Raw genomic sequence first — 26,464 nt, 5'->3', positions numbered from 1 at the left:
ACCTCAGGTAAAATTGCCAACAAAATTATCTGAAAAATTGGGAGAAAAATATTTTCAAATTTTCCCGAAAATTCGTGATTTTCCTAAGGAAATTTGGCAACGCCTAAAGGTTTATATGGCGTTCTTCCTCACCACCCACGGTAGCATGGAGTTCACAGTTTTGCATACCTGAGATGACTACAAGATATGTGCATCATGGTTGGACACTTAAAAAGAGTAGTGACGTAATAACTCGGAGTGGAAGAGTCGCAACCACTTCTTTCAGTCAAAAAACTGCGCGTCGACCCCAATGCTTCCGACGCAGTGGCGTGGCGTGCTTTGCGATATATCGATTGTTATGCCATTTAAACCTATGGAAAAGGATCGATAAACAGGGTGTTCGCGGCGAACACCTTGATAATCGATTCTTTACCATAGGTTTAAATGGCATAACAATCGATATATCGCAAAGCACGCCACGCCACTGTTCCGACGCACTCAGCAGGGCCGGATTTACCTACTTGCCGCCCATGGGCCGCCTGTATTTTGCCGCCTTCTTCTCATTCGTTTTGAAACATCGATAAAAACCATCAAATGAACGTGCCAGCGGGGGAGGGGTGCATAAGATGCGTTTACTCGTGTTGGACACATTTTTTGCGAAAGCCGTGTCAACACTACTAGCAAAAGTTCACGGAACTTTGTGCGAAAGTTAAGTTTCGTAAACCTATCTCTGTGTGGACAAGGCCTTCCATTCATAAGAAATGAACGAAAAAATTATGAAAGAACAAACATAAATGTGAATTAATGATTTTAACTTCCGCCGCCGCGCCGCGCTGACCGCATCGTGTTTGGCGCAATGCGTGAAGTATTCCAACAGTCTTGTAGGCGCTGTGAGTTTCACGCCGACCGCTGCTGAACGCACTTTGTTTGACGCATTGCGTGAAGTATTCACGCAGTCTTGTAGGCGCTATCCGTTTTACGCTGACCGCAATGACCGCACTCTGTTTGATGCAATGCGTGAAGTATTCGTGCAGTCTTGTAGGCGCTAATATGTGTTACATGCCGATCGCTGCGCCGAGGGCAACTTCTTTTCATCTCAAGTCCTCGTCATCATTTCTCTCTAAGTTCCGGGCCAAATTGCGTGTTTTATTAATTTGGTTTCTCTCTTAACTTGAATAATTAAAGGTGCTGTCTCTTGTATCTCTGAAAGAAGACAAAATTAGAAATTATTATACTCTCAGGAAATGAGAGATTTTGTCGCCTTCTCTTTTTTGTAATTTTTTCTTCTAAATCCGTTTTTTTTATACCTACATTTAAAAAAATTGCAAAATTTGCCGCCTCCTATAGATTTGCCACCATGAGCCGCGGCCCATGTGGCCATCCCCTTAATCCGGCCCTGGCACTCAGTAATTTTTGATTCTTTGCATCCTACGTCTGGCGATAGATATCATATATAATTTCTCTCACATATAGAACCCCACCTCGTCATAAGGAATGCAAATAAATCGATTTTTTTCTTTTTCAGAATTATTTGTCACGACATTTTGCACTTAGTTATTACATCATGTGTCCGACGCGCGTTGCAAAACTGACAAAACTTAAGGAGGGGGGGGGGGGGCAACACTTCACATTGCAAAAATCGGAAAAATTTAGGTATGACCGACTCGAGCAACTGCTATATTGTCGATACTAATTGTACAGCTGTTTTTCATATTTTCTTTTCATTTTCTTCCCATAGCTACTTCAATTTTCCGTAAGCTGTAGCATTTGCGCGTAATAGTTTTGCTTTGCTATGCATGAACTAGGTAAATCCTCACGATGATATCTAGTCATTCCCACATTTCAACTTTTTTTTCAGAATAATTCTTAACTGATCTTCATGCTATCAATCACAGCTTCAAACAAAGAGGAACTCTCCTTCATTCGATCTTGAAAAAGATCGAGTTCTCAGTTTCGAAGAGAGCAATTCGTGATTGAATTAACTACACTCATTTTAAAATTCCACTGCAAATAATTTCGAAATATAAAATCAGAGAAACATTTTTGATGGTTCCTGAATGGTTTGTTATTATGTCTCCTTCATGATATTGAGGGCATCGACGTTACTCCAGAATAGAGGGATCCCTGTATCCACAGCTAAGATTATAATTCAATGCCAGTATTGGACACTGGTTTTTTTTTATTACCTAAAATAGACTCTCTCTCTCTCTCGCTTCAGGAATAGATTTAGGGGAAAACGTATTGGATGCTCTGTGTATTAGAAACAGAGACTTTTAGAACTACAAATGCATCGACTTAACTCACCGGTCTCATTCGAATCACTGTCATTCTTCATGTTTCATGTGACTATATCATTCGCTCTTTGATCTACACTGTAAGTTGAGGACCAAATGAAAATCAGGAATAGTAAAAAATGAAATTCACTTAAGATCGTAATTACACTGCAGCGTTGCCAAATATCCCCGTGCATGTAAATTGTGTTTTTACCAGGAGAATCTTGGGAATTTCTAGCTGAAAATTTTAATGAACTTTCCTCTGATCTCATGTAAAAATCATTCAAATTTTCAACAAAAGGTGCGTTCGTATATGCTCTTAAAGATTGAATCGTTCGAATCGATTTTGCAACCTTGGAATCGAGTTACATGCCTTCGTCTGGGAAAGGAAGGTACGACTCTCTAACGTATCATGGAATAATTTGAGTTTGAGGGATTCGTAGAAAATTGTCCTGAAACTTAGCCTGTGAATATCCGCCCTTTAAGACAATAACTAAACCAAACCAGAGTCTTAAGCATCGCCTTGAAGACATTGAATTCTCAAGTATCATGTAGAAATGTTGAATTTCAACACGCAAAAATGAATTTACTTTTTCTCAGTGCCAACTTACAGTGACGATCATCCATTGACCTCCTCCTTCAAGTACTTAACAAATGCCTGACAGAGGATTTTTTCCCCCTATTTTTTTTAAAAAAAAGTGAAGATTTTGGGAAACATTCACTTCCACGTCAAATTTAATAACTTCAATTGATAAAAATGATCGATTGTCAAATCGTCAATAATGTATATCGACGATGAAACTAATAGAATCCCTTTATAGAGAGAGTTGATACAACGCGGCTTATGGATGTCACTAACAGAAATGAAGATTACACAAATCGGACGTTTTTGTAATCTTTGATCAATCCATTCCCGAATTCCTCTCTCCGTTCCCTCGCTCATTCCATTTGTTCCTTTTCGTACCCCATATTCCCGTCCCATTCCAGTTTATAATCTTTACAATTGGTGAAAATATACCCTTTATTCCCGTTTGTGACACTGTGAAGGCCCAAAATACGGGAACCGATCAGAAATGGATTCGCATTGTCTTTACTCTCAGTATAAATGGAGTCCTTTTATATTCACTTAGAGTGAAGACAGTGCGAATCCATTTCTGATCGGTTCCCGTATTTTAGACCTCCACAGAGTCACAAACGGGAATAAAGATTACATTTTCACCAATTGCAAGGATTATCAACTGGAATGGACTGGAGAATGATGGGTACGGCAAGGAACAAATGGAATGAGAGAGGGAACGGAGATAGGAATTCGGGAATGGATTGATCAAAGATTACGAGAAACGTTCAATTTGTGTAATCTCTATTCCCGTGTGTGACACCCATGAGCTGCGTTGTCTTAACTTTCTCTATACAGATATTCTAAGTTTAAAGTTACTCTAGTCATACCCTATTCTTTAAAAGCCTGACTACACGATCATATCGAACCATCAAATTGGGCCTCTCATTGGTCTCATCCCCACCTTAAGTATTTTTCCACCAATCAGAGCTTCAGTTTGATGGCTCAATTTGATCGTGTAACTGGACCTTAAGGTATTATTCTAATTTGATTGTGCGAGTGAGTGATCCCAAAATCTTCGCGCTCTTCTCAAAAGGGGAAAAAATGGTTTTGCCTTGTGGAGTGATAGCGACTCCCGCAACTGGATTCCAGAGGATACTAAACCTGTATTGTGTGTGTTTTTGGCGGGCCGTTGTTTTTATGTCAAGAGCAGTCGGCTACACGATGCGGGACATCAGGTACAAGTGGAACAACGGCTCCACGTCGGTGAGCATCAGCAACGAGGTACAGCTGCCCCAGTTCCTCGTCCTCGGGCACCGCCAGCGGGAAACCGAGATCAAGCTCTCCACAGGTACGCCTCCCCCGGCCGCCGCCAGAGCGCGCGCGCCACCGGAAACGGAAACCGCCCCGCGCCGCCGCCCCCGGATACGTTCCCCCGGCCCGGTCGGAGTGGCATTCGCGTGGATTTCCAGCTCCGGCGCTAGGCCGCTCCTCCCGTGAGAAGGGAAAACTCCGTATGAGCCATCAGACGCCGCCAAATTTTCAATAAATCAATTAATCGTCACCTTGCGGCAATGGAGATGTTGCATATTTGAGGAATTTGCGATTTGACTATTGATTCTCGCGTAAAGGTTTGCGAGAAACACGATGGTGCCTTTTGTTTTCTCTGAAATCGACTCCCTAGCTCTAAAAAAGCTCTCAAGTTGAGGCCAAAATGGAGGGGATATCCCACGCTATCCTGAGAGTCCATGTCTACATCAAGACAAACTCTCCATGCAAAGATAGGGAGCAAAAACATAAGCAAGGTTGCCGTGTTTTCAGTTTTGGAGTCCCCAAATAAAGTGGCATTACTGCTAATGTATTTGCTCCCTATCTTCGCATGGAGAGTTTGTCATGATGTAGAGGTGGACTCTCAGGATAGCGTGGGATATCCCCTCCATTTTGGCCTCAACTTGGGAGCTTTTTTTGACTTGGGAGTTGATTTCAGAGAATACCAGTGGCACCATCGTGTTTCTCGCAAACTTTTACATAAGAATCAATAATCAAATCGCAAATTCCTTGCACATGGAACATCTCCATTCGATGTCTTATCGGGCTGCTTTAAAATTTCAATAATCGGCCCGCTGACGATTTTACAGAGCGGCTGCAGAGTTTTCAATTGCACAGTTTCTTTCATCTGCGAGTAAGGAGATTACACCACGATTATGCTATGTGGGAGCTGGATCCAAACCACTCGAGGTGATTTCCGTTTCCGGCGCATTCCTCGTGCCTTTGTTCCTTTCTGCTCTTGCCTTGTTTTCATTGCACTCAAGCTCGCCCTCATCCCATTGTAGTGCCGGCTAATCATCGTAGAGCGCCAAAACGCAATGCGACGCGAATTAACCCCACGCGCCACAACCAGTGATGGGAGCCTCTATTTCATCAACGTGCCCTCACAGTTTCGATATTATTCGAACTAAATTTTGCTAAAAGGAACTTCTATCTCTGGCCGTTATAGACGATATATATTCCGCTATTGACTAAAACTTACGTTTCTTTATGGCACTGGAAAAAAAACCACATTGGATCTAGAGTCCAGACTCTTAAAAACATCGACTAGAAAAAATACTCTTGATACAATCAGACTTAAGCTTAAATCAAGAACCAAGCCTCTTAATTTGAGCGGATTTCCTTTTGATTTAAGCTTAAATCTGATTGAATCAAGAGTATTTTTTCTTGTCAATGTTTTCAAGAGTCTGGACTCTAGATCCAATGTGTTTTATTTTTTTTCCAGTGAGATGAGCAGAAAATAGTTTTCTTAGTCTGTCATTTGCGCTGGTCACAAAATCGTGTTTTTGGTGCTTGATTCTTGTTGATCAGCTTAAAATAATAAGATTTCTGCAAACAGCAACTTTCTTCGTTGAATGTTAACCGTTTGATATCGCGCCTTGAAAAACTTGATTTATGACGTCATCCACCGCGGTAGTGCATACCATGGTTAATATTGAACGTAGAAAGTTGCTGTTGGGACAACTCTTATTACATTCAGTTAATCTACAAGACACAAGCATCAAAAAACGATTATGTAACCAACGCAACTGACCCATTGCAAAATGTAAAAAGTGCGAAGTAGTGCATTGACTTCATAGGTGTAGTTGATGAAGAACGTCCGTAAGTCACAACCTCGCCATGCTCTGCAATTACTACTACTGCCCCAATACGGTAAATCTTGGCAATTATTCTCCTTTATAAACCTTTGAATACCCTCCATTAGAATTTTCTGATGTCAGCCTCCCCCTCCCCTTTAAACATTTTTTGCCGCCCTGCCGTGCTAAGGAAAAACGCCGAATGTCTATTCGAACGTAACCAAATTTTCGTTGAGAAAATACACATTTGAGGAAAACTTTCACATGTTTTTCAGAACATTTACTCGCAAGTCGAATCAAAGAATAGCTGAACATTTCAAATAAAAATATTCGTATTTTTCCTCAAAAATGAGTGTTTTATCGGATAAAATTTTCTCAACTCTCGAATAGTTTTCCTCAGCAAGGCAACACGCCACTAAATCGCGGTGGAACACATAAGTTGTTTGAAGCTAGCTTCAGTTAGCTGCATATCATTGTCTAAGGAGCGATACCTTCTATCTGCAAACTGGCGATTAACATAGAGGGCATTCCGCCTTATTTGTAATTTTTAGGTTAAACTTGCAATTTATCTATCCATTACAGCGTCTTTGCAACGCTCTCACGCGGAATTGGTAAAAACTAAAAACATCAGCTTACATATCTAATACTGAAGAACGCGGCAAAGTCACTGACTCATTTTCGCCAAAATTGTCAATTGGACGTATTTCTGCCAAACGGAACTATGTGCATTAAGTCATGAGCCCTGAGACCCATAGGAATATGTGTATAACAGGGCTCACGTCATAATGCACATAGCTCCGTTTGGCAGAAATACGTCCAACTAGGCGGTACTGTTCCTTAGCCCTTGATATGCCGTGTGTAACAGACTCATTAAACCGATGAACTCAACTTTTGGCACCATCGCCATGATGAAATTGGCCGCACATCCCGGAGACCTGCTCGGCCGTGTTAAGGAAGAACGCCGTCTGAACATTCGAGAGTTGCCAAATTTCCATCAATAAAATTTTCAATTTGAAAGAAAGGTATGAATATTTTTCCTCGAAATTCTCAGGGACTTCAGGTGACATTCCGAACAAATTATCTTAAAAATTGGAAGAAAAATATTCATAAGTTCACCAGGGAATTTGCGTTTTATCAAAGGAAATTAGGCAACGCCTGATGGTTCATACGACGTTTTTCTTTAGCATGCTGCCGTGCTGAGGAAAAATGTCGTATGAACATTCGGGAGTTGCCAAATTTCCCTTGATGAAACGTGTACTTTTCGCAACATGCATGCATATTTTTCCTTGAAATTTTCAGATATTCTAGATTAAATTGCGCGCAAAATTGTCTGAAAATTTTGGACAATAATGTACACAATTTTTCTAACAAATTCGGTTTTTATCGAAGGAAACTTGGCAACGTCTGAAGGCTCATACGGCGTTCTTCCTTTGCTCGGCAGCATGGCAGTGCACACCTCGACTGCGTGTCGCGTAAGAGAGCCATGAGCGCAGCTCTGCATGAGCCACAGTTAGAGCATGCTTCTTTATGTCTCGAGCCTCATCCGGAAATCCACTTACGTCTCTTTTCCGCAACACGGAAGTCGACCGTCGTCGGGTGAAATAAAATCGTCGGCAGTCACCCTCCGCCCGCCCCCGCCCATTCATCCCCAACCACCGGCAAAGATCACTTCCGTCGATAGGTGCCTGTTGTCACGTCCCCACGCTCAAAACCGCTTCGCTGCCCCGCGAATCGATTGCCGAGTCGTCATCTAGCAGTGGCGTGGCGTGTCTTGCGATATATCGATTGTTATGCCGTTTAAACGTATGGGAAAGGATCGATAATCAGGGTGTTCGCAGTGAACATCTTAATAATCGATTCTTCACCATAGGTTTAAATGGCAGAACAATCGATACATCGCAAAGCACGCCACGCCACTGTCATCGAGTGACGTCAATCGATAGACCCCTATCATACCGGTGCTATCTATCGATCAAAGTCAACCGATAACGATTGAGACATCGAAATTCGATACGAAATAACGCCCAGTTTGGCGACCGGGCGGTGAGTTTCGGAAACGGCAGCGTGTCAGCGTTTGTGACGTAGCGGCTCCGTAACGTTGCTTGGTTGTGGCGTTTTCTCCGCTCCCCCCCCCCCCCAATCTCCTCTCCCCTTCCCTATAACTCATCTCCCCCCCCCCTTTTTGTCCTTCTGATTCCAGTTTCTCGTCTTCGCCGAAAATTATTAACTTTTGACAGCTTTATCGGCTCTGTCATCTCTGCCCTGTCGAACGTGTTTGCCATGCCTCGTCGAAACTAAATAAATAATGATACTCTCGCACAAGTCGATACATTGTATCTATCTAAGTTTATTATATATACGACAAAAAGACACAAAAAATCAGTGGGAAAGAAGACTAAAAATAATAAACACAATATGCAGGACGTTTCGGCTGGACACCCGAGCCTTTAGCAACCGCTCAACACAAATAAAAAATTAAAACCAAGGCTAAAAAACCACTACTTTAAAGCGCGTGTGATCAGCCCAGACGGAAATTAGGACTGATAAGATGTAAACAAGAAGCAAAGTTATGTAGCACATTATATAGTTTATTAAGCAGTTATTTATATAAAATGAAAACGTTACTCTTAAACATGAAGATTATGATATTTAAGACATGGAGACAGCATCAACGAGTTCCATAATGACGTCAACATCGAGTCGGGTGCTCCGATAAAATCATCAACGGGTTTTCCGATGACGTCAACAGTTGTGTGCTTATGACGTCATGAACTGCTAGAAATAATCAGGAACAGGAGAGATTCAACATAATCATCTTTGTTGAAGAGCGCCCATATCAAGGTGTATATTAGCTGAGGGCAAATTGATTTTGAAAATGAATGCAAAATAAACACACATCTTGAATGTAAGCATAGATACTTTTGTAAAAGCCAAAATACTACTCTAGGCCACGTTTGCTATCTTGGATTCTGGAATTTTAAAAATTTGAGTTCCTCGTCTAAAAATATCTCCAGATTCCGAGTTTCAAGAAAATCGATCGCACAGGAGCTTATATAGCATTTTGGGCCCCGTCCGTCATTTTGGAATTTAAAATTTTGAAAATGTCTCTAAAAATTCGAGATTCCCGTAAAAAAATACCCTGAGTTGCTTAAAAATTACTTGAGCAGAAGCCGAGATTGCATTCATTTACTAAACCTATGCAGTAACAACGATTCACGGAGAACTTCGAGAAATGTAATTTGATGAGTTTCCTACAAATTGTAATACATAAATAGTAATTCCGGATCTTAGGAACAAATTTTGACTTTGCAATAATCGGACATACCCGAGTCTTAATGACCCTCATTAGTCACAAAGCTCGGAAACCGATCGCAATAGAGTCAGGTTGTTTTAAGTTAGGTCACGCAACTAAACTAACTCTCCAGCAAAGCTAGAAGTATCACTCGATTTGAAGGCGCTCCAATCCTGAAGTTGTGCACACTGTTTCTACAACTTCGATCAAATAACTTTCTAGGCGCTCTATGAGTACACTACATGCTGTCATGCTGGCAAAATAATCAGCTTATGGATAATTTAGTGTTGCCAAATTTCATCTGATCGATGTAATTAAAATTTGTGTTATGTTGAATTAATATATGTAGATGCGATGTAATAGTAATATTTGTGTTAATTCAAAATACGCAAATTTTAATTTCGCCGATCAGATGAAATTTGGCAACACTAAATTATCCATAAGCTGATTATTTTGCCAGCATGACAGCATGTAGTGTACTCATAGAGCGCCTAGAAAGTTATTTGATCGAAGTTGTAGAAACAGTGTGCACAACTTCAGGATTGGAGCGCCTTCAAATCGAGTGATACTTCTAGCTTTGCCGGAGAGTTAGTTTAGTTGCGTGACCTAACTTAAAACAACCTGACTCTATTGCGATCGGTTTCCGAGCTTTGTGACTAATGAGGGTCATTAAGACTCGGGTATGTCCGATTATTGCAAAGTCAAAATTTGTTCCTAAGATCCGGAATTACTATTTATGTATTACAATTTGTAGGAAACTCATCAAATTACATTTCTCGAAGTTCTCCGTGAATCGTTGTTACTGCATAGGTTTAGTAAATGAATGCAATCTTGGCTTCTGCTCAAGTAATTTTTAAGCAACTCAGGGTATTTTTTTACGGGAATCTCGAATTTTTAGAGACATTTTCAAAATTTTAAATTCCAAAATGACGGACGGGGCCCAAAATGCTATATAAGCTCCTGTGCGATCGATTTTCTTGAAACTCGGAATCTGGAGATATTTTTTGACGAGAAACTCAAATCTCTGGTCAAATTTTCAAAATGTTAGAATCCAAGATAGCAAACATGGCCTAAGGTGGTATTCGCGCCTCGCCACTGTTTGAAACCTTCAAGAAAGTGGCGGCAACCGCGCTATAACCGCACCCCCCTCCTCCTCTCTTCAACGTTAGTTAACGTGAAGTTTCGGGAACTTTTGATTACCCACACTGCAGCTCGATTGATCGTCTTGATAATCGAAGAGTGGAGACGGCACTTCGTGACGTAATATACTCTTCTAGTTCTGACGTCACCACTGTGCCCCATCTTCGTGAAAGAGTAGCTCCTTTTCAGATCACTCGAAAACGAGGAAAATGGGTGTGGAGAAATAGCAACAGAGTCCGCCTGTTTTAATGATGGGATGTTATAGATCAGGAAATGTGAAATATGTCGGTTTGCATACGCTCAGTAAAAGGAGATAAATTGCCCCTCAAAAAAAAAAAAAAAATATTGCCCGTGTCTTACAAAGTATTAGTCTTGTACTAAGTGTGTCTTTTTGAAATCACCAAATCCATTGTATCAACTCGGACACCTGGAAGGCGTCTTGCGGGCAACTATTTTAATGGTTCAGGATATGCTGATTGCATATTTTCAAAATGAAGGCGTTTCGATGGGCTACGTAACACGTCAACAACACGAGCATAGAATCTTCTATCGCTGTCTTATGTTCGAATGCTAACAGTGAGAGGCAGGGCTGACAAGAGCCGATAGCGTTTACGTTAATAGTATTTCAAGTTCCAGCTGTGTGATTCTGAGTGAATTCTGCTGAATGTCTGGGTGTCAACAAATTGAACAACAAATTGGCCGTATCATTTCACTTGTATTTTTTATTGAAGTTTTGCAATCGGATTTTTTGGTGAAAAAACATGATTTTGTTTTAATCGTCGCTAAGTTGACGTATCCATTAACCTCCATTATCGTGATTGTTTTGCGGGGTTCATGCTTTGACAGAGTTTCGCTTAAAGGAGGTACTGAATTCTTGAATACATTTACCAATTGTTCGTTCTGTTTTGAAGTTCCCTGCCGCTATATCCTAATCTAATCCATACCGTCCAGCATAACCTCAATAAAACTTTCAGACTGATTTAAAGTGCTATTCGCCCAAAATTTTTCTTAAATCAGAGTTTTTTTTTTTTTTTTTTCAATTAAACGAATTATTTATTATTTATTTTACACTTAAATCAGAGTTGGAAATATTTGAAGATTCGGAAAGCTCTCCATAATCTGTAATTTTTTCAGAGGGGTTTTTTATAAAATTAAATAATTAATGGATTCCTTGGTCCATAACGATTATACAGCACGGTATAACTGCGCTGAAACGATTGAATCGTTTATCGTTGCATAATGCCTGCACTATCCGTCTGACAATCCAATGCTTTTGTTTAAATTCCTAATTTTTTCTCAAGGTTAGTTATGTATTGATCTTTGGTATAAACTCCTCAGCGAAACTCTGTAAGTCCGGTCCATGGGCTCCAGCTGCCCGGCTTCTGGTGGGGTAGGTAGACGGAGGTGCAGCGATGGTTCGGTTGTTGTCGGGACGACACGTACACAGTGGCGAAGCATGAATCATCAAGTATCGATATTTTGCTATTTGAAGGAACGGTAAAGAATAGATTATTAGGGAAACCCTGATAATCGATCCTTTCCCATAAGATTAAATGGCAAATCGATCGATTCATGGCAAATCATGCTAAGGCACTGCACGTGTACTGTGATTGGAAGCGATGAGTGAAGGTTTCGGATTGTGTGTTATACAGTTGGATATACGATGCGCGATATCCGATATAAATGGAACGAGGGTCCCAACTCGGTCGGCGTGTCGAACGAAGTGTCGCTGCCGCAGTTCAAGGTCCTCGGCCACCGACAGCGGGCCATGGAAATTAGTCTAACCACAGGTAGTATACATTCCTAACCTCTCGAATCTAAGAATCTCTAAGATCTAAAAGCCATTGATGGTGTTAAAATCAGTTTCGGAGATTACTGCATAAACCGTGTTTAGCAGAAAGGAGCCAAGCCACATCAGCTAATGCCAAATGGACAGCATTTTGCAATCAGGAGCTATAAATTCCGGCCCAGTTTAAAAACAACGTATGTGCCATTAGTTTCCCTATGCACATAAGTGTTTTTTTCAGATGAGCCAGAATTTATAGTTCCAAATTGCAAAATGCAGTCCAAATTTAACTGGGCAATTTAATTTCTTTTAAGAGAAAGTTTGTGCAGCGTACTGTGTAGACAATTCATTGAAATTTGCTCAAAAATCCGCTCAACCAATTTTATGTGAAAAATTAAATTGACCAATTAAATTTGGCTTCAGCATGGCTTGGTTGCTTTCTGCTTAACGTGGTCTTTATATTGCTCTGCCGTGCTGAGGCAAAATGCCGTTTGAACGTTTGAGTGTTGCCAAATTTTCGACCGTAAAATATTTATTCTTGAGGGAAGTGATAAACATTTTGTATTGAAATTTTCAGACATTGAAAATCAAATCGCGAGTAAAATTCTCCGAAAATTTTTGTTTTATCAAACGAAATTTGGCAACAGCCAGAGGCTTTTACGACATTCTTCTTTAACACGGCAGGATTGACCTCTAAATGGACTGTATTTTGCAATTTGGAACTGTAAATTCTGGCTTTGCAATTTGGAACTGTAAATTCTGGCTCATCTGAAAAAACACTTATGTGCATAGGGAAACTAATGGCACATACGTTTTTGTTTTAAACTGAGCCGGAATTTATAGTTCCTAATTGCAAAATGCTGTCCAAATGATGACTGATTAAGTCAATGTTAGGGAATTGTTTTGCTTGTCCAGCAAGCAAGACCCACACTCCCCAACTTGACGTTTAACAGTCGTCATTAGGCAAGAGATAGTGTCGATCCTTGAAAACAACTTTCATTTCAATGAAAGGTGATCTCCGATTTAAATTGATTGAATTGAAAATGAGGGAATCCTACATAATTCAATCAAAAATATCCCCTCTTTGAAATCTGTTTACTTGGCAAAAAATTTGTTGTTGTTTTTCGTAATCTTTTCAGAAACAAATAATTGACTTACTTTATAATACCTGTTCACTTGGTTGTCTGTACTAATATATTAACTTATCTTTGAATCCAATCACCAAAAATATTTAAAGTCAATCTGAGGTGTAATGTGCTGCACAAGAATGGTTTATAGCAATCTTTCAAACTTTGGTGATACATTAATTCGAGGTTATTGCATGTAATTTTACATCAATTCATGAACTGATATGAAAAAATGAGGATTATTATTACATTTGCGAAACCTAAGTATAAGATGAAACTTCGTCGACTTTGGAATGCTGCGGATTTTTTTACAGTGGCGTGGCGTGCTTTGCGATATCGATTGATCTGCCATTTGAACCCATGGAAAATATCGATAAACAGGGCGTTCGCAACGAACACTTTAATAATCGATTCTTCATCATAGCTTCAAATGGGGAAATATCGATACTCGATCATTCACGCCACGCCACTGACTGTGTAATCGCTTAAGTGTAAGATAATGTTTCTGTGCTCATTAAAAGCTCATAACACTACGAACGTGATTTTAAATGGGAAAAATATTTGAAATTCGTCTGGTCTTTCTCTAAAATGCTCTTCTTCTTCTTTCTCTTCTTTGATTAAAAATATAGAAAGATCTCTGAGATACCAAAAATTTTAATCTCAATGATTGCCCTCCTTTAGTACATTCAGAATTCCAAACTCCGAGATTCAGAACGGGTTGACTAAAACAGTTTTCTTTGTTTTTCTGTGTTAATTTAATTTTTTTCACTTTTGAAATTCAAACGTTTTTGAGGTAAATCAATTCAGGTGGACATTATTATAGGCAGAAAAGACCCTTTTAAAGAATAAGCTTCAAGAGCCAACGTTAAGCGCGTCTTTGTGATCTAGTTGTTACGTGTTTTCAAACGTTCCTTTAAGTGGAGCCTTTGTATCCTATGACTTAGAATTCCTCTCCATAAATTTTGTAATTCTGAATAGCTATACATTCATGATTCCTTTGCATAAACATGCGGGCCACATATACGAGGGAGCCATTTTGCATGACGAAGCACTAAATCACGAATGCATAAAGTAATAAATGGTTGAAAACGTAAAATCTTAGATGGAAAGAAGGAAAAACTGAACAAAGGCTAGAGGATAACGCAAGTCTTCATAATTTTTTTCAACTTTTTACTCATCTCTATCTCCGGATGTGTTTTCCCCCTGGAACCTAACTTAAGTTTAATCATTTCATGTGAAAGGAAAAAAGTGACCGCCCATTGAAGTATGCAAGTGCACATCTATTTCATCTGCGACAGTAAACATCCAACGTAATACGAATAATATAAAATGGCCTGATAGAGAATTCTTTTCCATTCCATTCGGAGGGTATGGATTCGATCGACATGAATCGATCGAAAAATGAAAACGTGAATCGATCGACACCGATTCAATCAACAAATTATCAAAAAACCGGTGTCGATCGGTTTATGTCGATCGATTCACGTTTTTATTTGTCGATCGAATCGACACCGGTTTTTTAAAAATGTTCCGATCGAATCGATGTCGATGGATTCACGTTTTCATTTTTCGATCGATTCATGTCGATCGAATCCATACCCTCCTTCCATCTCTATGAAGCTCACTTTGCTAAATTCGAGCCAATTTACAAGAATCAACCATCGAACACCATTCTGTGACCAGCGCAACTTACCTATTATCGGCGGTCAAAAAAAAGTCCCTGCCCCCGCGAGTTTGAATATACGTGTTGCGTACCCCGTTTAGGGTTGAGCCGCATAGTTGCCCGAGACCGCACACGCTGGTTCGCTATAAAATTCTATACAATGGGCCTGTTGCAAACTTTTGCTAGAGCAAAAATAAGAGTTGTTTCTTGTAGATGATGCCTCAAAAATCATGATGAGCGCATCGGCAAAGTCTGAAATGCACTCATAACTTCACAATCTGCGTAAGAAATTTGCGTTTTTTTAAGCTTCCCGCTTCAAAAACGATACTACGGCACAGGTGAAAATTTTGTTAGAGGAGTCGCTCCATCGTCGGCGATATTCATCATGGCCGACGCTTGCGCGCAGTTCCGCGCGTAATTCGAGGAGAGTTCAAGGTCAATCAATTCGAGCGTGGAAAATATGAACGTTAACACACCGATTGTTATCTGGTCTAATCCAGCTCAGGTGTTATCTCGTCTCATCAAACGTGTTTTGGCGGATTGGCGTCGGCCATGATGATTATTGCCGACGATGGAACGACTCCTCTAACAAAATGTTCACCTGTGCCGTGGTATCGTTTTTGAAGCGGGAAGCTCAAAAAACCGCAAATTTCTTCAGGCCTTGTCTCCACGAGCCGTTTCGCGAGATTTGTCCCGGGGAAAAATCCCACTTACGAAGTTGGGAAAAATATTGAGTTAATCAATATTTTTCCCAGTACCAAGTATGGTACTTGTACCCCTAGGACCCACTGAGAGAAGAAGAAGAAGTGAAAACGAATTGTGCTATATTTTATTCATTACTACATTGTTCATGTTTGTTTAGTTAAAAAATGTGTCTAATTTTCAGTTGAGTGCAATTATTATTTTAATCCCGGTCAAATACTCGACTTTAACTAATTTATCTTCCCGCGCAAATTAGTCGCAGGACTACAAAGAGTCAGCCCCGTCCCGTGGAGACGGTAACTGGGAAAAATCCCAGAAGTTTCATTCCTGCGATTCGAACTTGGGAAAAATCCCATGAAAACGTTCCGTGGAGACATGGCCTTACGCAGACTGTGAAGTTATGAGTGCATTTCAGACTTTGCCGATGCGCTCATCGTGATTTTTGAGGCATTATCTATAAGAAACAACTCTTATTTATGCTCTAGCAGAAGTTTGCAACAGGCCCATTGCTCTGAGTCCTGGAATCAGATATTATGCAGCGGCGAGAGGAGAGAAGGAAGATTCGCTCAGCTGCCCGAGATTCGCGGCCGACATATCAGTTGCGGACGGGGAATTTCGGGATTTATCCGGCCGACATCGGGGTCGGCTGTAAAGCGGTGCGGGTCCCGGGTCGGTCCCGAGGGACGTCCCGCTTATCGGACAAACGTAATTAGAGGGCCGTGACGTAATGCCGTAACGGCACATGAACGGGCGCTCGCAGCCTCCGATGCCAGATCTAGGGCCGTGAAAAGCGCCTTCGTTTTCTGGATCGGCAACCCGCACTCTCATCAAGCAGAAATAGTTGCATCCTTTCTTGATGCAGGCTGTCTCGTCTCGGATCGATTGCTTTACATACGTTCAAATGAAAGAAAAGCAACTCTATCATTCGGAAATTGCCGCTGCGCACATGCCTCACTGTTTTGTCGGGACAAACTAAAGTACCTTATGGACACCTCGATTTATGTGGCACTGGGAAAAAAAACACATTGGATCTAGAGTCCAGACTTTTTAAAACATCGACAAGAAAAAATACTCTTGATTCAATCGGATTTTTGCTTAAATCAAGAACCAAGCCTCTTAATTTGAGCGGATTTCCTTTTGATTTGAGCTTAAATCTGATTGAATCAAGAGTCCTTTTTCTTGTCAATGTTTTCAAGAGTCTGGACTCTAGATCCAATGTCTGTTTTTTTTCCAGTGAGCTCTTATAACCCAAAAGGGCGACAACGAGTAAACCGAAAATCGCTAGAAAAGTGCCGCTGCCAACCTATGCATTTGAAAGATTAATTAATATTGCCGACAGCGCATTGTATACAAGCGTATTTAAGGATCATGACTTTGAAACTGAGAAAATGCGTGCGAAATCAATGTTTTATATACGTGCTTTTATCATTTCTGATCAGTCTACCTACACTCGCAGTTTACTATTGTGTGTGTCTTAATAAGAATTGTGAAAATTAGTACCACTGGATAATTCGAGTTCATAGGTTAGCTGCTCTTTTGGGCCCCAAGAGCTACGTGCCCTGATCAAACCTAACCTCCTTTTTGACGTGCCTAAACTCTCCCATAAAGGTATACTTAAGAACAAACAATGACGAGCATAAATCGGGTAGTGTTAACCATGATCATAGTATATTCAATAAACCGATTTGATGCCATCAACTAGAATCAACTACTCACCGGTCTCCGACAACCCTATTATTTTCAAAGTGCGGCCAATTTCGCCATTTTAGCGGAGTCATTCGGCCCAATAAACTTTTCAACTTTTCCAAAGAAAGCCACTAGATCCGTCAAAATAAGGGCTGCTATCTCCAAAATTGCGCGCTGGACCACAATTTTAGGAAGCAGAATAAGCCTGACAGTGCCGTCGCACCCGAAGCAGGTTCGGAGATTGATTCGCCTGTCGTCGTGAGGCGAGTCGATTTAAAGTTCGTTGTAGTGGCTTAATTAAACGCGAGTCAACAGCGTTGCGGAATGTAAGCAAGAACAGAATACCTAACACACTTCCCAGCGGGTAATTCATGTATTTCCTGATAAATTGGAGACGTTGCTCCGATACAGACCGAAACGCGGGAGTTTTTGTCCGAAATAATTATTCACGGTCCAGGAGGGAAAGGGATCAGGGATTCAGGGATGCATCACCCAGCCACGGCCCCCGAACGGATGTCTCCCGATCCCATCTTTGCCGCAACTTGCTCTCAGTAAGTAAGTCAGCAAAGGTTTAATACAATAATGCATCGCGGCAAAAGACATCACTACGGCAGTGCGCCTTCAATTAGACGAGGTATGCAACAAAACATCCCCCGTGCTGGTTTAGTTGCTCAGTTGGGTTTAAACCTAACTAGCTCTGTTGCGCTAGACAAAGTGACGGGGATATCATTGACAAGCGTGAAAAATTCGCTCTATTTGAAGTTGATTTTTTCTATAGTTAAGAAGGTCCTACTTATCAAAATAAGGGATGATTCATTCGAAAGACATTGAAAATCCATTGTTTTTAAACGGGGGAACCTACATTACCGCAACCTACTCTCAGGAAGCAAGTCATCAAAGATGTAAGACAATAATTTATCGCGGCAAAGAACATCACTACGGCAGTGCGCCCTCAATCAGACGAAGTATGCAACAAAACATCCCCCGTGCTGGTTTAGTTGCTCAGTCCGGTTCAAACCTAACTAGCTCTGTTGCGCAAGGCATCGAGATGGGGGTATCATTGGCAAGCGTGAATGATGCGCTCTATTTGAAGCTGATGTTTTCTGTAGTGAATACGGTGTGAGATTATTGTTCCTTCCACCAACAAAATTTTCAATAAATCCGTTACACAAGTGGAGACGACTTTAAAGGAAGTGTCCGCGAACTTGGTAAAATGGAAAATGCGTAGTATGAGATACACAAATCAAGGACACATACACACTTCAAGGAGTGGATTTTAAACACTTTTAATGTGCTCAACGTGACTTTCTTGCGATTGATCCGTCGGATGTCCTCATAATTAGTTGCAACAGACCCATTCAACCATACATCTTGGATAAATCAACATCTGCTAGGTTAAATCTATGAGTTCTTTAGTGTATACAGTGACCGCTACCGCGTTACAGAGAATTGATCCTCAGAACTAACAACAGCATTGACTCAAGTCATTTTTTGAAAGTATCAGTTAATTATTGTACTCGTTACAAACATCGGAATCATTCAGATTTATACCTGTGAGAAAAACCTGCCTTATAAAAATTGTCTCCTTCACATTATCTACCGTGCTTGGCCAAAAATCAAATATCAGTCGTATTATATCCGCAGCATTTCAAAGTCCGTATAACTCTTATAATTTGAAACCAATCTCTTAAATCATTGCTATATCAGTTGGGGGGAGGGGGGGTGTTTCTTTGTATAATTAAACGTTGTTTTTTTTTAAATTGAAATACCGAGCCAACAGCAGCGTTGTACGTCCATTTGCCAAGATTGTATTGCATCGATTGAACTGCGCAACTTATTTCACAACAATGTGCTTTAATGTTTAGATTTCTCGATTATGTTTCTCTTTAAATCAATTTGCGTTTCAGCTCTCGGCAACTTCAAGATGAAATATTAATTTTTTGAAAAACAATTCAATTAAGTAGACAGTAGCTCCAGAGGAATGAATCTGTGTATTATGCTTGCCTTTTTTACGCATACTTGTGTTCATGACTGTGAATGATTCGTTTTTTTTCTCTCTTTCTTTCTTTTTTCTTGAAGTTGTGATTTTAACTGTGCCTTGATGGGGACAAACGGAATATTATAAATCGAATGATCGAATTTTGACCCAGCAAAATAGAATTCTCGTAAGTGTGAATGTTTGGTATAAAAGGGCAAACTCGCTACCAATTCGGAACATGATATGGAAATTTCGATGAGTAGTGCTCAACATACATCGATTTGCTGAAGTTTGTTGCTGAAAAATGGGACTTAACACACAGTTCGTCATTTTCCTCGCACGAATGATCGTAACTCAATTTCAATGTTGCCAAATTTCTCCTCGCAAATCGCATACTAATCAGGAGAATCCTCGACATTTTTAACTAAAAATTTCACTGACTCTTCTTCAGATGTCATTCAAAAATCAGGATTTTTGATAAAAAGTACACGGGTACATTTTCGTAAAATAAATGAGTTCAATGATGATGTTGAGTGATGTGGGTAATGAGTTCAGCTAACCTTGGAATGGAGTTAAGCCCCTTCGTCCGGGAGACGACGAATTTTCAGTTTCAATGATTCGAAGTCTTTTTGCCAACTTTGCAATTAAAAAATTAGGGGATGGGGAGGGAGGGGGGATCCTCAAGTTTCACGAACCGACATTCATGCTATGTAAGTTAAAAATTCAATTTTTTAATCAGATTTTGGTGTTTTTCACGCAACGCACAGTTTCCTTATATTGTTTTCCCTCCTCCAGTGCGCGGTGCACAGTGGACCAAGTCAATCAAAGAAATCGGACATGAAATTTCTAACGAAAACTGAAAGTTTCGATGTTTACTTTGTCACATTTTAAATATTAAGGGATGTTTCTGAAATAAAATGTCACAACGAAACCAATGGAGCCACTTCTAAGACTTCAAAGTTTGGTATGATTGGAGTTATAAGCGATTAAAGCTTCCAAATGTTGTCCGACCTCTCCCATTGACTCGATCCACTGTACGGCGTGCGTTAAAAATAAACTCGATCCGAAACGGACAGCGATCTGATGAGTGTCCTCGGCGCACGTAGGACGCGGCCTCCTACTACCCTTAATTACGTCACAGGATTATGATTTCTCCGATGATGGATTGGGGTTGATTCAACGTGGGTCATTTCGCGGGATTTTTTCTACCCGGGCGAGACACGACGGAGCATTTTTTACGGAGGGATTAGTTCGGGGTAAGGCGTGTCGGAATGACGATGGGGTGGATACGGAACAGTGGCGAGGCGTGTTTGCGATCCATCGATATTTCCCCATTTTAAGCTGTGGTAAATAATCGATTATTAAGGGGTTCCCTGTTTATCGATACTTTTCCATAGGTTTAAATGGCAGATCAATCGATATATCGCGAAGCATGCCACGCCACTGGTGCGGAAGACGGGAGGGGGGTGAGAAAAAGGCGGTGCGAGAGTGAAAGTGATGAGCGAGTGAGAATGAAAGTGGGCGTGAGGTATAGACTACGTTGCCGGATTTCATTCGCGCATTGGAAAAGTAAAACAAAAATCGAGTTGAGAATGCTGCCGTGCGAAGGAAGAACGCCGTATGAGCCTTCAGATGTTGCCGAATTTCTTTCGATAAAAACCGAATTTACTGGGAAAATTGTAAATATTATTTTCCGAAATTTTCAGACAATTTTGTACGACATTTAAGCTAAAATATCTGAAAATTTCAAGGGGAAATATGCTTGAATTGCGTCTAATTACGTGTTTTATCGAGGGAAATTTGGCAACTCTCGAATGTTCATGGCGTTCTTCCTTAGCACGGCAGAATGGGTCAATTACAAAATCGTGTTCTGATGGTTGAATCCTAGGGATCGCCGAAAAATGGCAAGATGAGCCAAACACCGAGTTTGTACGCCAAATTTCATATGAGGCAAACTGAAAAAAAAAATTATCTTGGGTCCAAAGCAATGTCGTGGCGTGCTTTGCGATGTATCGATTGATCTGCCATTTAAACCTATGGAAAAGAATCGATAGACAGGGTGTTCATAACGAACACCTTAATAATCGATTCTTTACTTTAGCTTCAAATGGGGAAATATCGATACTCGATTGTCCACTGGTCCAGAGTCCAGACTCTCAGAAAATTTGACAAGAAGAAACAGTAGTGATTCAATTGTATTTTTTATTGAATCGAGAGCCAAATCTCTTAATTGAAGCAGATTTTTTGTTTTTGATGTAAGCAAAAATCCAATTGAATCAAGAGCGCTTTTTCAAGTAAATTTTTTTAGGAGTTCGGACTCTGAATCCACAAGACTTTTTTCCAGTGTATTGACCTTTAAAAACATAGTAAAATCTAGGATTCTGGTCTCATTAAATTTTCGGAAAAATTTCGCGTTTTGGTAGACTTTTTTTGGACCTATGAAAATCAACCATCAAAACATGACTCTTTGACTCGCGCACTGAATGAAGAAAAGAGGGAAGAAAACACACACAGACACATTTTTTAATGTGTGTTTCCTCGTAAAAAAAACAGCTCTGAGTAGCTGAACGCGCACAGGAGAAAATCCTTTGATTTTTTTATCTAGAACTATTTCTGTTTGTGGTTTTTTTCATAATTTATTCTTCGAGAGGATTCAATCAGCATTATAACGTTGTATTTTTCGATCTGGTGTGTAGGAACAGAAGGGTATTTCATCACAGCTATGAGTTATAAAAATGATTAATCACTTTTAAAACTTTGTTTCATTCAAATGATTCACGTCTAATTTAATGTTACTTTAATATACAAACATATTTTATCATAGTTAGAAGCTTTCAGTATCTGTTCAGTCTGCGTAAAGATTATCGTCATTTGGTGCTAAGTTTTTGTCTGCTACAAGAAGGACTACTGTATATTTTTGTCACCTATGTGTGGAAGTTTGTATTAATTTAGCTAGAAACCTGTGTGATCTCTCGTAATCCTTTCCTCTCTCTTTGTCTATTTTCTTCTCTGTGGCTTCCTTTACTGTTTCGTGTTCCCATTTTCCTAATATTTCATGCTCTCCTCCTCAAACCATGACTATGTCTGCTTATCCACACCTGATATGTCTGTGTGGTTTGACGTCTCTTTGTCTTGACTTGTAACTATCCTAAGTGGAAATCAATGAAGCTGCAATGGCTCACTTGACAGAGTACGACTCTAGAATTCTGATATGTTGTCTTCTCCAAATTTCATATAAGACACGACTCGCGCAACAAAAATTATCGACATTAACTCATAACCAAGATCATCAATGTTTTCATCTTGCTCTGGAGCAAAAAGATTTTAACCTCTCGTTTCTTTTTTTAAAAAAAAAAAAAAAAAAAAAAAAAAAAAAAAAAAAAAAAAAAAAAAAAAAAAAAAATCCGAAATTGAGGTTATCATACCACAGAGCCTGTCACGGTCACGTTTAGTGTGCAATTTAACTCAGATTAAGGTTTTTGTGAGTGAGAAGTTTGAATTCATACATCGAAAAAACTATTATATTTTGGCTCGGAATTACTGTCAATAATTTTAGTCGCACAAATAGTATTCTACATGAAATTCTAATGAGTAAATACATATCATAATGCTTAATTCGCACATTGTCTGTCTAGTGGTCCATTAATGATTTCCGTGCGGAATCATACATTTTGCATGTTTATTTAAGCATGGTCAAAGAGATATCAACTTCAAATTCATATAACAAATGCCCTCGATCTTCTAACAAGAACTCTGTGGTCATTTTTATATAATTTTATGGAGAGAATGGCGATGTTCCTCGAATAATTTTTTTGTAGACCCTTTTTTTGTGTACGTAAAAATTAAAACTACATGATGCAATGAATTTAAATTGAGAAAGACAGAATAAATAAGTAACACCTATGCATCGTCACTGTTTAAAAACAATCAATTATACGCACTAAGAGCCCATAAATATTTTACGAGTAATTGATGCATTTTCTCCATACTTAACGATTTTATAAGTAGGGTGGAGGTATATTGTCAATTAAAAATTAGCAGTGCACGAATAGTATTAATGTGATACTTAGAAAAAGGAGTACTAAAGTAATGGTTCGATTAATCATTAGTTAATATTTATGCTGTTTTTACCATAAATAGTAGACTGCTTTGTGATGGTGACAACACGAGAAGAAATTCTGTTAAACTCTACGCAGCCAATTTTCCTGCGACTTTATCCAACGCGTTGGATAGGAGCGCTGTAAAATGGATTTAACTAGGTAGAAAGGTTTTAGAGGCTGAAATAGATGAGGAGTGAGGTGAATTTTTAAGTCGAGATTCTTAAAATTTTTCGTGTAATCATACACAGCCTAACATCTAGTTTTCTTCGTTCTCAATTTCGAGGTATAAATTGCGACCAAGTTCGACTGCATTTGAAATTACTTTACTACTCTTTTTCTTTTTATTACAATTGAATTTCCTCTCTAAAAATAGGGGAGCTGTAACTTTAAAACATATTCTCCCATGCTGAAGCTTCAAGGGGAGTTTTGTAAAAAAAATGTCTGATAATATCAGTGACCAAACTGCTCTGGTTGTTTTCTCAGATTGCGTAATATTATACAGACAACGCTTTAGAAAAGTCAGAGTTTTTAGTAAGTGAGCCATCGACCTAATTGTTATAAATATTTTTCGGGTACTAAACGAAAATTACACCACTTTCAAAAGTCCCATTCGAAAGATTACAGTGTCTTTATAGTGTATGGTTGGATATAATTAATTTTGATACAAATGCTGTAACTTCATCTGTAAGTCACGAAGTAAGTTAAATTACTGAATAACTTCGTCATCTTAAAAAAACTTCCCTCGAAATTTCAGCAAAGCGATTTTTCTCTAAGTCCCATTCAGTCGGTTTTTTGAATCATTGAATCTTGTTTTGGTGGATGAAACTTGTTGATAAACAAGAACTAGCAAGTACCGTAATAGTGCTTGCCATGATTTTATTCATCTTCGATTTACTAAGCATGAGTGCGCATTCTGGGAATGATTTCTTGCAAGTGCACACGTGATGAACCCATGGTATGCATTATTGCAATACATATACACGAATCAGTGGCATGGCGTGCTTTGCGATAAATCGATTGTTATGCCATTTAAACCCATGGAAAAAGATCGATAAATAGGGTGTTCGTAGTGAACACCTTAGTAATCGATTCTTTGCCATATGTTTAAAATGCAGAACAATCGATACATCGCAATTCACGCCACGCCACTGACACGAATACTGATCTGCATGTTTCAGCCATGAAAACAGAATTTTGTGATCAGTGTAACTTTGAGTCCCTTTATACTGTGAATTTTAGGCCCTCACAGTGTCACAAACGGGAATAAAGATTACATTTTCACCAATTTCAAAGATTATAAACTGGAATGGACCGGGGAATCGGGGGTACGGCAAGGAAAAAATGGAATGCGGTAAGGAATGGATATAGGAATTTGGGAATGGGTTGATCGAAGGTTACAGAAAAAGTTCGCTTTGTGTAATCTTTATTCCCGTTTGTGACATCCATAAGCCGCGTTGTCTCAACTCCCTCCATAAACGGACTCTAGTGTAACTGAGCCTCTGCTTTCTGTTCGGGTGCCGTGCAACCGGCGGTCGCATCTCGATGTTGTCATGTGTGTGTGTGTATATGTTAACAGCAGTGTCTGTGTGCAGGTAACTACTCGCGGCTTGCCTGCGAGATCCAATTCGTGCGGTCGATGGGCTACTATCTGATCCAGATATATATCCCCTCGAGCCTGATAGTGGTCATATCGTGGGTGAGTTTCTGGCTCAACCGGGGGGCCACCCCAGCCCGGGTCAGCCTCGGGGTCACCACCGTGCTCACCATGACCACCCTCATGTCCTCCACCAACGCGGCCTTGCCAAAAGTATCTTACGTCAAGTCCATTGACGTTTTCCTAGGAACTTCTTTCGTTATGGTTTTTGCCTCCCTCCTTGGTAAGTCCAGTACCAGCAAGTTTCCGACCCCGCCCCACCCTCCACCCGTAGAGGTTTCAACCCTCCCCGTCCACGTTGCCTTCCGCTGACCTTTGACTCCCGGGTAGTGTATCGCCTTCATCAGTAGTAGGCTCCACCTCGTGCCTTCATCCAGGCCCCGATGCCTGTCATAGACTTCTCCCTAGCCATACCAGTTAACATCTGCTAAAATAGAGATTCATTCTAAAGTGTGTCAGGCTGACATTAGACTGCCTCTCAAAGACGAATTCCTCGGGTGCTATTCTGACAAGACTGCACAAAGAGAAAAGCCTCGGCTAAATATACGCACTAAAGAAGAAAACTTTCCAACAATTTCAAAAACGTCTCTTGGATCCTGAGTCCAGGCCCTCAAAAAATTTGATAAGATAGAGTACCTTTGATTTAAGAGGATGTTTGCTCGAATCAAAAGGAAGTCCACTTAAATTAAGTCTTAGCACTCAATTTTAGCAAAAATCTGATCGAATCAAGAGTATTTTTCTTGTTAAATGTTTTATGAATCTGGACTCTAGATCCAAGGGACTTTTTTCCAGTACGAATCGATAAGTTTAGTAGGCGCTTTCCGGTACAGACACTTAGCCCTCAGTCGAGCGAGCCGAAAGCTTAGTTCATCAGACCTAAAATTTCGGTCAATATGGAATTTGAACTCAAGTTTTTTAGTCCATTGAACTGAGATTAGGTTCATTAATGTAAGGTGATACCGGCGTATGCATAACTGAGGGCTCAGTCCCTGAACTAAAAACGCCTTTTAAATCTATTATATATCTATATTATATATATATCTGTATCGTATTCGATACATCAAACGGGTGAGATTGTATCGATATCGATTGGTTCAAAACATTAACATAGCCTCAAAAGTCAATCGAGTAATCTGACGGAGCGGGTTTTTTTAGATACATTTTCGATTCGTATGAGTACTGATTGGCCGAGAGTAGTGAATTTCTCATTCTCAGCTTTTCTGCCTTATATCCTAAAATTGTGGTTTGAGGTTATGTTCTATTGTTTTGAACCGAACGATACGTCGAACCACAATCGAATACGATCCATTAGTTCGCATGAGCGGGGATTTTCCTCCGGCGTAACGTTAGACTGATGTGAGACAACTTACCTCAGAGATTCTTCTATTTGATTTTCATCTTAG

The 26,464-nt window shown here is 40.0% G+C and overlaps 1 protein-coding gene across 9 annotated transcripts in view; it reads left to right on the top strand.

Annotated features, from left to right (window-relative positions):
- The window catches only part of Rdl (Resistant to dieldrin), a 334,060-nt gene that overhangs the window by 256,997 nt on the left and 50,599 nt on the right, over window positions 1–26,464 (top strand). For 8 of the 9 annotated variants that reach the window (XM_072305142.1, XM_072305143.1, XM_072305141.1 and 5 more), the window contains exon 6: window positions 12,018–12,155. In XM_072305142.1, coding sequence (XP_072161243.1) covers window positions 12,018–12,155 — 138 coding nt within the window. Of the gene's footprint in view, window positions 1–12,017; window positions 12,156–24,999; window positions 25,285–26,464 lie in introns of all 9 variants that reach the window. The other variant, XM_072305139.1, reaches the window with a different exon arrangement.

Source organism: Bemisia tabaci, chromosome 10 (genome assembly GCF_918797505.1).
Source record: "Bemisia tabaci chromosome 10, PGI_BMITA_v3".
Taxonomy (NCBI): Eukaryota; Metazoa; Arthropoda; class Insecta; order Hemiptera; family Aleyrodidae; genus Bemisia; species Bemisia tabaci.
Note: the sequence above shows the minus strand (reverse complement) of the source record. Positions and strands in the feature narration are given on the sequence as shown.